General features: G+C 51.9%; 1 protein-coding gene across 2 annotated transcripts in view; it reads right to left on the reverse strand.

Moving 5' to 3' along the window:
• LOC123768544 (vesicular glutamate transporter 1) overlaps positions 1 to 12,361 on the reverse strand; it is a 221,503-nt gene that overhangs the window by 34,827 nt on the left and 174,315 nt on the right. For both annotated transcript variants that reach the window (XM_069336351.1, XM_069336352.1), the window contains 4 exons: positions 10,144 to 10,274; positions 7,626 to 7,705; positions 6,498 to 6,616; positions 284 to 398 (listed from right to left, as the gene is read on the reverse strand). In XM_069336351.1, the coding sequence (XP_069192452.1) occupies positions 284 to 398; positions 6,498 to 6,616; positions 7,626 to 7,705; positions 10,144 to 10,274 (445 nt within the window). The remainder of the gene's footprint in view (positions 1 to 283; positions 399 to 6,497; positions 6,617 to 7,625; positions 7,706 to 10,143; positions 10,275 to 12,361) is intronic.

Below are 12,361 nucleotides of genomic sequence, written 5' to 3' on the forward strand. Positions count from 1 at the left end.
AAGACACGAGCCTTTTCGACTCATCAACACCCCCCCCCCCCTCCCCCCCTTACCCGTACCTCCCCCCTTCCCCGTACCCCCCCACCCCTCATTCTCCACACTCCCCCCCTCCCCCAACCCCCTCTTCCCTCCCCCCACCGTAAACTCATTCTCTTCCCACTCCAATACTGCTCCCTTCTCTCTCTTTCAACTTACTTTCTCTCTTCATCCTTCCCTCCATCCCTCCTCCTGCCCCTCCTCCTCACCTCATTCCCCCCTCCTCACCCCCCCCCTCACTCCTCACCTCCACCAGGCCCTGGAGTATCCTGACGAAGATGACGGCCACAGGGTGGAGTCTGGAGGCTCCCGGGATCAGCAGGTTGAGTATCGCTGAGGCTGTGATGGCTGACCCGAACACTCTGTGGGAGGAGGTACAGGTCAGAGGTCAGGGGTCACAACATTACTGTGGGAGGAGGTACAGGTCAGAGGTCAGGGGTCACAACATTACTGTGGGAGGAGGTACAGGTCAGGGGTCACAACATTACTGTGGGAGGAGGTACAGGTCAGAGGTCAAGGGTCACAACATCAAAAAGGGATTATAATTGGGATTACACTAATAATTATAGATTGGTTACCGAATATATGATTATATAGAGAATGTGACCAATTACCAGGTGGTGTTGAGGGTGCTCACATCAACACCACCACACCACCTTACACCCCACCAGGTGCACCACGCTACAGGTGACAGACGATAGCTGCTGGTGTCCCTGGAGAACACCTGTCTTCACCCCCACCAGGCCACCCCCACCAGGCCGCCTCCACCAAGCCACCCCCACCAGGCCACCCCCACCAGGCCACCCCCACCAGGCCACCCCCACCAGGCCACCCCCACCAGGCCACCCCCACCAGGCCACCCCCACCAGGCTACCCCCACCAGGCCGCCCCCACCAGGCTACCCCCACCAGGCCACCCCCACCAGGCCGCCTCCACCAAGCCACCCCCACCAGGCCACCCCCACCAGGCCACCCCCACCAGGCCACCCCCACCAGGCCACCCCCACCAGGCCGCCCCCACCAGGCTACCCCCACCAGGCCACCCCCACCAGGCCACCCCCACCAGGCCACCCCCACCAGGCCACCCCCACCAGGCCACCCCCACCAGGCCACCCCCACCAGGCCGCCCCCACCAGGCTACCCCCACCAGGCCACCCCCACCAGGCCACCCCCACCAGGCTACCCCCACCAGGCCGCCCCCACCAGGCTACCCCCACCAGGCCGCCCCCACCAGGCCACCCCCACCAGGCCACCCCCACCAGGCCACCCCCACCAGGCCACCCCCACCAGGCCGCCCCCACCAGGCTACCCCCACCAGGCCACCCCCACCAGGCCACCCCCACCAGGCCACCCCCACCAGGCCGCCCCCACCAGGCTACCCCCACCAGGCCACCCCCACCAGGCCACCCCCACCAGGCCACCCCCACCAGGCCGCCCCCACCAGGCTACCCCCACCAGGCCACCCCCACCAGGCCGCCTCCACCAAGCCACCCCCACCAGGCCACCCCCACCAGGCCACCCCCACCAGGCCACCCCCACCAGGCCGCCCCCACCAGGCCGCCCCCACCAGGCTACCCCCACCAGGCCACCCCCACCAGGCCACCCCCACCAGGCCGCCCCCACCAGGCTACCCCCACCAGGCCACCCCCACCAGGCCGCCTCCACCAAGCCACCCCCACCAGGCCACCCCCACCAGGCCACCCCCACCAGGCCACCCCCACCAGGCCACCCCCACCAGGCCGCCCCCACCAGGCTACCCCCACCAGGCCACCCCCACCAGGCCACCCCCACCAGGCCGCCCCCACCAGGCTACCCCCACCAGGCCACCCCCACCAGGCCGCCTCCACCAAGCCACCCCCACCAGGCCACCCCCACCAGGCCACCCCCACCAGGCCACCCCCACCAGGCCGCCCCCACCAGGCTACCCCCACCAGGCCACCCCCACCAGGAAACATCACCCCTGCACTGTCAGACCAAACATGACTGAAGATCCATCACATCCTTCAACCCAAGCAGGACCTCAGCGCCCAGGAAAGCCTTCACAAACCCCCCCCATCTATGGAGACAAGCTTCTCTTCTTCCCCCCCCCCCCCACCTCACTCCGCTCACCGCTCTACCCCCACACAGTTTTACCCCCTCCCTCCCCAACACCCTAATTCCGGTCTCTTGTGGGTCATTGTTCATAAGAAACAAAGGTTGGAGATGGGGTCTCTTTTCTCCCCGTCCCCACTCTCTCCCTACCTCCTCCTCCTCCTCCTCCTTCCCTTTCCCTACCTCCACCTCCTTCTATCTCCCCCTTTACCCGTACAGCCATCTCTGCTGGTCCATTTGCTAAATTAAGTTTTCAGCAGTTGTGTAGTCAGTGATGGCGGTGATGGAGGAGGCAAGCGTATGGATGAATGGGAAAGGCAAGGGGAGAGAGATAGGGTGGGTGGGGGGAAGAGAACGAGAGAAACTGAGAGACTGAGAGGCGAGTTAGAAATAGACTAATATAGCTTCCTAATCAAAGACCATTGCATGGTGCAGTTTATGATAAGATAAGATCGCCGAGGTTCCAAGGGTTGTCATAGCCAGGGGGAAGTGTTGTAAAGTTAAAGTCCCTCAGCCTGTAAAGTGCCCCTGATAGCGTGTCTCAAATAGTCTCTGACAACCAAGTCCAGCTGCTGGCCTGCACGTGTGGCTTAGCCTCTAGGCCCGGCAGTACTCCTTTTACCAACAGGAGAAGGGGCGAAGGCGGGTCTCTGGCGCCTTAAAACCAGTTGCTTCGGGCAGATGGGACTCGTCAGCCTAGGAAGGCAGCTCATCAATGGAAAGGAAAGCCCCCAAATTCAAACCTCTGCTGTCTTGCGGGTAAACCCACTCATGGAAAAGGCTTTGGGAGTCAACCCCAAGGAAAAATCCGGAGTCAGAGTTTGCAGCTGTTTACAGCTACATTCTTGCGATGACACTGGTGCCAAGCGTATCGGCGCCTGCCCTTCCCTTGGATCACATCGGTGGCGTGGAGTGTGGGTCTGCTGCATGGGCAACAGCCAGTTCTCCATATTTACTGCCAAGGCCTGTGCCCGGGAGAGGACACTCCAGCATCGCCTTGGTGATGGCTCAACACGGGAGGCGACTGTTACCTGTAATAAGCCTACCGCTCATTTGGTGTAGAGTGAGGCGCCAGGGGTTGCTTCCGTCGGTGGGAGAAATCATCCGATTTCATAGGACAGCTGCCGCCCACCTCAAGCTGGGCAGCCCCGAGCCAATAAGCTGCTGTCCCACCATGGTCCGCCTGCTCCACTGGGTGCGTGGGGCTTAGGCCACAATCCAACAAGCGGATCGTCAACCATGCACCAGGCAAAAGAAAACAAACACAGAGCCATCCAGTTCTCAAACTGGGCACGTGGAATGTAGGGACCATGACACCGGGTCTCTCGGAAGATCTACTGGAGGTGAACGACGCCCACAAGACAGCTGTGATCAACACTTAACTATGCAAGCTCCAGATGGACATAGTCACCCTGCAGAATACACGTCTGCCCGCAACCGGCAGCATACGGGAGAAGGACTTTACCTTCTTCTGGAAGGGCAAACCACCAGAAGAGGTAAGGAAGCATGGCGTTGGCTTTGCCATCAGGAGCAGGTTGTTAGGGTCCATAATACCGCCCACGGAGGGGTCTGCAAGGATCATCAAACTTCAGCTTCATACAGCAGCAGGGATGGTCAGCCTCATCAACGCCTCAGCACCAACACTGACCTCCTCTACCGAAGCGAAGGACGAATTCTATGATGACCTCGGCCTAGCTCTCAGATACATACCTTAACAAGAGGCAGTCTTCCTCCTGGGAGACTAATGCAAGAGTTGGTACTGATCACAGCTCTTGGCCTTCCAGGCTGGACCAGTTTGAATTTGGGAAGATGAATGAGAGTGGGCAGCGCCTCCTGGAGTTCTGCTGTCGTCATGATCTCTACATCGCCAATTCCTTCTTCGACACCAAGCCCCAAGGCAGGAAGACCACGCATTAATGTAAACAAGAATCGTGACCTTAACAAAGTGGAGGAATTCTCTGCTGCGTTGGTAAATGCCCTTTCTGTACCACCCTGCAATAGCACAAGTGAGAGGTGGTCACATCTCAGGGGCACTACTTTCAACACTGCCATGTCCACCTTCGGTAAGAGGCAGAACAAGTCAGCAGATTGGTTCGAGGCCAGTGCAGAGGAACTGTTACCCCTCGAAGAGGATAAGAGACGAGCTCTCTCTCATCCTACAAGAACCTGCCTTCAGAAAGGAACCTACAGGCCCCGCAGTAGAGTTCAGCAAACTGCGAGGCGCTGTGCTAACGATTACTGGCTCAGACTCTGTTCCAGCATCCAGACTGCGGCGACTGTCGGCAACATAAGAGGCATGTACGAAGGGATCAAACAGGCAACAGGTCCTACACGAAACAGGACGGCTCCTCTTAAATCAGCCACCAGAGAGATCATTAAAGACCGTGATCAACAGATGAGTTGCTGGGTGGAACATTACTCCGAACTCTACTCCAGAGTGAACTTGGTCAGCATAGAGGCCTTGGATGCAATCGAGTGCCAGCCCATCATGGAAGAACTTGACCTTGAACCGACTGTGGAAGAAGTTGAGAAAGCACTGAATTCACTTTCCTCAGGGAAGGCCCCAGGAGACGACAGGATTCTCGTCAAGCAGACCTTTGGAGCCACCACAGAGAGCACTGACGGATGCCCACTACTAAGATTGCTGATGACCTAATGGTACCCAGTTTACCTTCCTCTCCAGGAATTAATACATCTATTATAACCCCATTATTTTCCCATTTTATAACCCCATTATCTTCCCATTTTCCATTATAACCCCATTATTTATTTTTGTCAAGACCCACCACACCTAGAGAAGACATTCTACACCACCTGTCAAGACCCACCACACCTAGAGAAGACATTCTACACCACCTGTCAAGACCCACCACACCTAGAGGAGACATTCTACACCACCTGTCAAGACCCACCACACCTAGAGGAGACATTCTACACCACCTGTCAAGGCCTACCACACCTAGAGGGGACATTCTACACCACCTGTCAAGACCTACCACACCTAGAGGGGACATTCTACACCACCTGTCAAGACCTACCACACCTAGAGGAGACATTCTACACCACCTGTCAAGGCCTACCACACCTAGAGGAGACATTCTACACCACCTGTCAAGGCCTACCACACCTAGAGGGGACATTCTACACCACCTGTCAAGACCTACCACACCTAGAGGGGACATTCTACACCACCTGTCAAGACCCACCACACCTAGAGGAGACATTCTGCACCACCTGTCAAGACCCACCACACCTAGAGGAGACATTCTACACCACCTGTCAAGACCTACCACACCTAGAGGAGACATTCTACACCACCTGTCAAGGCCTACCACACCTAGAGGGGACATTCTACACCACCTGTCAAGACCTACCACACCTAGAGGAGACATTCTACACCACCTGTCAAGGCCTACCACACCTAGAGGGGACATTCTACACCACCTGTCAAGACCTACCACACCTAGAGGAGACATTCTACACCACCTGTCAAGGCCTACCACACTGAGAACATGATTCACAACATTGTAATGGAGACAAATCTTAAGAACTCCAGCTACCATAAGTCATATTCCTGCATACTTCATCACCTTAATAAATAATTAAAATAAAAATTAACTCCCCGAAAATGATTTCACTCGCTACATATTTTTGAGCATTATATTAATATGGTTTCTAATATAAATCAATTCTAATAAAGCGTATATATTACCGTTAATAGAATAGCATTATTGAATAGACGTAAGTCAGCACACAGAGCACACGACATTACACAATCTGAATACTGGTATTGGTCTTCAAGACACGTTCATATCTCGGTTAGAAGAACACAAACTGACACGTGAACACACACAGACTCACGCACGCACGCACGCACGCACGCATGCACACACACTCACACACACACTCACACACACACATTTACACACACACACCAAAAGAAAATTAAAAGAAACACATAATTAGTATATTTAACTAAAAATAATAAAAATAAGTACATACAATCTAAACTTTATATGTAATGAAATTTGTAAATTAGTTTTTGTAATAAAATATAATTATTATTAAAGAGATAGAGAGAAAGAGGAACTACACATACAAGAGAGAGAGAGAGAGAGAGAGAGAGAGAGAGAGAGAGAGAGAGAGAGAGAGAGAGAGAGAGAGAGAGAGAGAGAGAGAGAGAGAGAGAGAGAGAGAGACAGACAGACAGACAGACAGACAGACAGACAGACAGACAGACAGACAGACAGACAGACAGACAGACAGAGCGAGAGCGAGAGCGCCAGAGAGACAGGCGTGGACCACGCCCTGGCCAGCAGCGCGGGGCGGGGAACAGCGCGCCATAAGGCCGGCGGGTGAGGGAAGACTCACCTGTGGGCCGGGAAGCGGGAGGCCAGCAGGCCGCCGGGGATCTGCGTCACCAAGTAGCCCCAGAAGAACGACGAGTCCACCACCCCAACGATGTCGTCACTCCAGTCGATCTCCCGCTGCTGCAGGCCGTCACACGGGCGGTCAAACAAGGGATATTAAGTCACGTTTGTTTCATATAGTGAACCTCAAAGATAAAATACAGAGTGATCAATACTTCAATACAGCGTCACACTGTATTTCGTGCCTCAGGAGGAGCTTACAGTCTTCTGTAAGCACTGTAATGATCTTATTTCTACTGTAGTGCATCATTTATATCGTAAGTCAAGTCGAAGTATTATGCTCATCACCTTTCATCATGATTTCAGCATCATTCATTCAGGACTTGTATTGTACAAATCTGAACTTTGCTCAGTGTGTGATATTGATTCTAGAACTCCAATCACTGCTATCAGTCAATGATATAATGAGTACTACCATACATGCTATCAACTCACTGATATCATACCTGCTACCAATGACTGATATAATCAATTCTACCATAACTGCTACCAATCACTAATATAATCAATTCTACCATAACTGCTACCAATCACTGATATAATCCATTCTACTATAACTGCTACCAATCACTGATATAATCCATTCTACCATAACTGCTACCAATCAGTCTCTGCTCCCAGTCACTGCTACCATAACTATTATCATATTGTTGTTTCTGCTTCTGGCACTGCTGACAGATCCCTCATACCTCGATACTTATATTGGTCACTGTCAGTCTACCTCGACACTTATACTGGTCACTGTCAGTCTACCTCGTCACATATACTGGTCACTGTCAGTCACCTTGACACTTGTATTGGTCACTGTCACTAATTCACTGTCACTGTCACCTTGTCACTAATCATTCACATTTGTTTCTCTTTCCTGTATCACTCACGCACGCTGGGCGTCACTCACACACGCTGGTCGTCACTCACACACGCTGGTCGTCACTCACGCACGCTGGTCGTCACTCACGCACGCTGGTCGTCACTCACACACGCTGGTCGTCACTCACACACGCTGGGCGTCACTAACGCACGCTGGGCGTCACTCACGCACGCTGGGCGTCACTCAGGCGTTACTCACCCCAGTGGCGGTAGCGTTGGAGGTCATCTCCACCACGGCCACCCCCATGTTGCAGCGGATCCCGAATGATATGAGGAACCCTGCCGGAGAACACGACACCTGTGACACCTGTGGCACCTGGCACCAGTGGCACCTGGCACCAGTGGTACCAGTGGCACCTGACACCAGTGGTACCAGTGGCACTTGGCACCTGGCACCTGTGGTACCTGGCACCTGTGGTACCTGGCACCTAGCAGCAGTGGCACCTGGCACCAAGTGACAGATGGCAAGGTTTAAACATGACGCCAGTGGCACAAGATACAATACATAAGGAGGGTTAAAGTATAGTATTAGAGATATGACAATAACACCAGCACGGTGCTACGAGAGAGAGAGAGAGAGAGAGAGAGAGAGAGAGAGAGAGAGAGAGAGAGAGAGAGAGAGAGAGAGAGAGAGAGAGAGAGAGAGAGAGAGAGAGAGAGAGAGAGAGAATGAGAGAGAGAATGAGAGAGAGAATGAGAGAGAGAATGAGAGAGAGAATGAGAGAGAGAATGAGAGAGAGAATGAGAGAGAGAATGAGAGAGAGAATGAGAGAGAGAATGAGAGAGAGAGAGAGAGAGAGAGAATGAGAGAGAGAGAGAATGAATGAGTTGCAACTATGCACATACAAAGTACATAAACATGAATTTTGATATATGACTAGCCAGGTATAAACATGTATATACACATGTATTCATACGTTTGTCTTATCTCACTGACAATAATGATTTATAATTGACCCTGGGGGACCAGGTGTATTACCTGCACCTTCAGGTAAAACTAATTAGTTAAGTAGCTCTATAACTGATTATTGTAGTGACTGAGGGAGTGACCACTTGGTCGATGACAATAGTTCCACTTTTGTCCTTGTTGTGGAGTGTAGAGTGCAATCTCTGCAGTGCAATACCCTCTAGGACACTGGGGTAACATAGAGGCAGGCTGTACCATCCATGCAGCAGCCCCTGGTGGCCTGGGTAGTGAAGGTGCGACACCTGTACGCTGTAGCGTCTCAGCATCAGACAGCCAATAACCTTAGAAACATCTGTCTTCCAAAAGTAATCAGTGTTCCAATTCTCTTCTTAAAGCTCTTTATTACTGGTTGATTCAGGTCTGAATGTTGACACGTGCCGCTGTTGTCAGTCGCGCTGCTCCCACGTGTAGAGCCCCGGACAATACGAGGAGTGGCTCTTTACCACTGGACATAAACAGCCACAATGACAGTGTTCAGAGGACAGTGTACAGCCGGCGAGTTAACACGGACGTAACAGCCTCAGAACGTCCCACCGACCACAGTGAACTGTGGTATGTGGTAGCCCACAGTACCATAGACGGCGGAGGAGTGATAAGATGGGGTGTGTAGGAGGAGAGGCGGGGAACCAAGCGAGGGGAGGGAGGGGGAGGTGACCCAGCAAGCATATTAGGAGAGATGAATGAAGTCTCTGGGGGTACATAGAGGTCATCCTGGAGTGGTCCCAACCACATCTGTAAGGGGGGGATGTCTCAGAGATAAGATGACGTCACACCTACATAGATGGTCTTTGATACAAATCAATGAAAACAAAAATAAATGGAAAGATATGGGAAGCAACCGAAACTAAGCGAGAAGGAAGCATGTGGATGGAGCCGAAGAGCGCGGGAAGAGAGTGTGAAGAAGAGCATTTGTGTGTGTGTGTGAGAGAGAGAGAGGGGGGGTTGTGGGCGTGGCCCTGGACCACGTGTAGAGGGCGGGGCAGGTGCCCCCACCCCCCCACCTCTCACTCCACAGGTGTGAGGGCGGGGCCGGCCACGCCCTCTCACCACTCACCGCCAGGTAGAGGAGGGGCAGGTGAACACACCCGCCAATACTCTCACACCAGGCAACAGGTGAGAGAGGGGAGAGAGAGAAAGGGGGGGGGGGTGACATGCACCCATCAGCTGACTATGGAGGGCGTGGCCTGAGGTGTGGTCCACGTGGACCTTAAAGACGACAGCTCGCTAGGTGACCTTGAGAGAGGAGGGCGGGGCGCCCCTCCACCAGCTGCTGCTGTACCGGGCGTGTCTGTACGTCCCCAGCACCAGCTGCTGCTGTACCGGGCGTGTCTGGTCGTCACCAGCACCAGCTGCTGCTGTACCGGGCGTGTCTGTACGTCCCCAGCACCAGCTGCTGCTGTACCGGGCGTGTCTGGTCGTCCCCAGCACCAGCTGCTGCTGTACCGGGCGTGTCTGGTCGTCCCCAGCACCAGCTGCTGCTGTACCGGGCGTGTCTGTACGTCCCCAGCACCAGCTGCTGCTGTACCGGGCGTGTCTGGTCGTCCCCAGCACCAGCTGCTGCTGTACCGGGCGTGTCTGGTCGTCAACAGATGATCTAAGGTTCCTAGCTGGGAAATAATAACAGATTACACTGACCCCCACGAAAGAGGTCGTTGGTATGCACGCTGCAAGTTTCAGCCTACTGACCTGTGGTGGCCAGAGAGTGCCTCAAGAGGCTAGGGATGAGGTGCCACGACGAGCAGTTACTGACCTATGCTGGCGAGGAGGGCCATGGTGAAGCGTTTGGTCATGTTGCAACATGGGCAGTCTGGAGGCAGGTAGTGATCAATCCTTCGTAGTGGGGGCTTGACTCTCTCATACTCCTCGTCCACGGTGCCGTCCCTGCAGGTGGTGAGGGACAGTGTTAGGTGGTGAGGGGTAGTGTTAGGTGGTGAGGGGCAGTATTAGGTGGTGAGGGGCAGTGTTAGGGGGGGTGGTGAGGGGTCAGTGTTAGGTAGTGAGGTCAGTGTTAGGGGAGTGTCACACTGCACAATTCATAGTTTTGAGAAATGTATGTATATTATTATACCTATACCCACCACCTCTGGTGCAATTGTGGGGACCCATAGCCTCGGTGAATGTAATAAAAAAGCATTCAGAGAAAACTTGACGTTTATCTTTCAATACATATGAGTATTTGCTTCTCCTACCACCCCTTTTTAGTTACTATAAAAGTTAGTTAGTATGTTTTAGTTAGTAATAAAATAAAGTGACAAAATACGGGAGGTATTTTGTAGGAGAAAACAATGTGTGAGTGTAAGAGGATGCCCGACAAGGCTTCCCTGGATGCTACATATCGTCTTCTTCGAGGTCGAGGGTCCCTACAAACGCAACCAGAGGTGGTACCCCTATATATATATATATATATATATATATATATATATATATATATATATATATATATATATATATATATATATATATATATATATATGTCGTACCTAGTAGCCAGAATGCACTTCTCGGCCAACTATGCAAGGCCCGATTTGCCTAATAAGCCAAGTTTTCCTGAATTAATATATTTTCTCTAATTTTTTCTTATGAAATGATAGAGCTACCCATTTCATTATGTATGAGGTTTTTTTTTTATTGGAGTTAAAATTAACTTAGATATATGACCGAACCTAACCAACCCTACCTAACCTAACCTAACCTATCTTTATAGGTTAGGTTAGGTAGCCGAAAAAGTTAGGTTAGGTTAGGTTAGGTAGGTTAGGTGGTCGTAAAATAATTAATTCATAAAAACTTGGCTTATTAGGCAATTCCGGCCTTGCATAGTAGGCTGATAAGTGCGTTCTGGCTACTAGGTACGACATATATATATATATATATATATATATATATATATATATATATATATATATATATATATATATATATATATATATATATATATATATGCATAAGTATCTAATAAGAAAATTAAACGATAAATTCCGAACATTTTCGTTTCACTTTCCTATTGGATACTTACGCATAATTGAATCATGTGTTCTTTGTGATGTTATTCAATATAACAGACAGGGATAGGGTATAGCATTGATTTTAGCACGAATTTTCTCTATATTTCTTATGTTCTTCATTTGAGAAGGAAGTTGAAAAATTAACTCTACAAAGTTCATTTCGGTTTTATTAGGGCTTGACTCTTAGATGTGTTTCGTTGAACCTGTCAACATTTTCAAAGGCAGAAGTGTTTACAAATTACTTTAAGAATATTAATTTATAAAACCAAGAAAGATAAGGTTTATTCAACACAGGTGGTACACGCACAAGGGAACACAGGTGGAAACTGAGTATCAAATGAGACACTAGAACTTTTTAAGTGTCAGAGTGGAAATGGAATGCATTAGGCAGTATTGTGGTGGAGGCTGACTCCATACACAATTTTAAATGTAGATATGATAAGACTCTAACAGACTCAGAAATCTGTACACCAGTTGATTGACGGTTGAAAAGCGGGGACAAAGAGCCGAAGCTCAACCCTGTAAACACTACTAGGTGAGTGGACCATAACCCTTACCACACCACACCACCACAGCCTCGCCACACCACCACAGCCTCGCTACACCACCACAGCCTCACCACACCACCACAGCCTCACCACACCACCACAGCCTCGCCACACCACCACAGCCTCGCCACACCACCACAGCCTCGCCACACCACCACAGCCTCACCACACCACCACAGCCTCGCCACACCACCACAGCCTCGCCACACCACCACAGCCTCGCCACACCACCACAGCCTCGCCACACCACCACAGCCTCGCCGCACCACCACAGCCTCGCCACACCACCACAGCCTCGCCACACCACCACAGCCTCGCCACACCACCACAGCCTCGCCACACCACCACAGCCTCGCCACACCACCACAGCCTCGCCACACCACCACAGCCTCGCCACACCACCACAGCCTCGCCACAG

Source organism: Procambarus clarkii, chromosome 35 (assembly GCF_040958095.1).
Source record: "Procambarus clarkii isolate CNS0578487 chromosome 35, FALCON_Pclarkii_2.0, whole genome shotgun sequence".
NCBI lineage: Eukaryota > Metazoa > Arthropoda > Malacostraca > Decapoda > Cambaridae > Procambarus > Procambarus clarkii.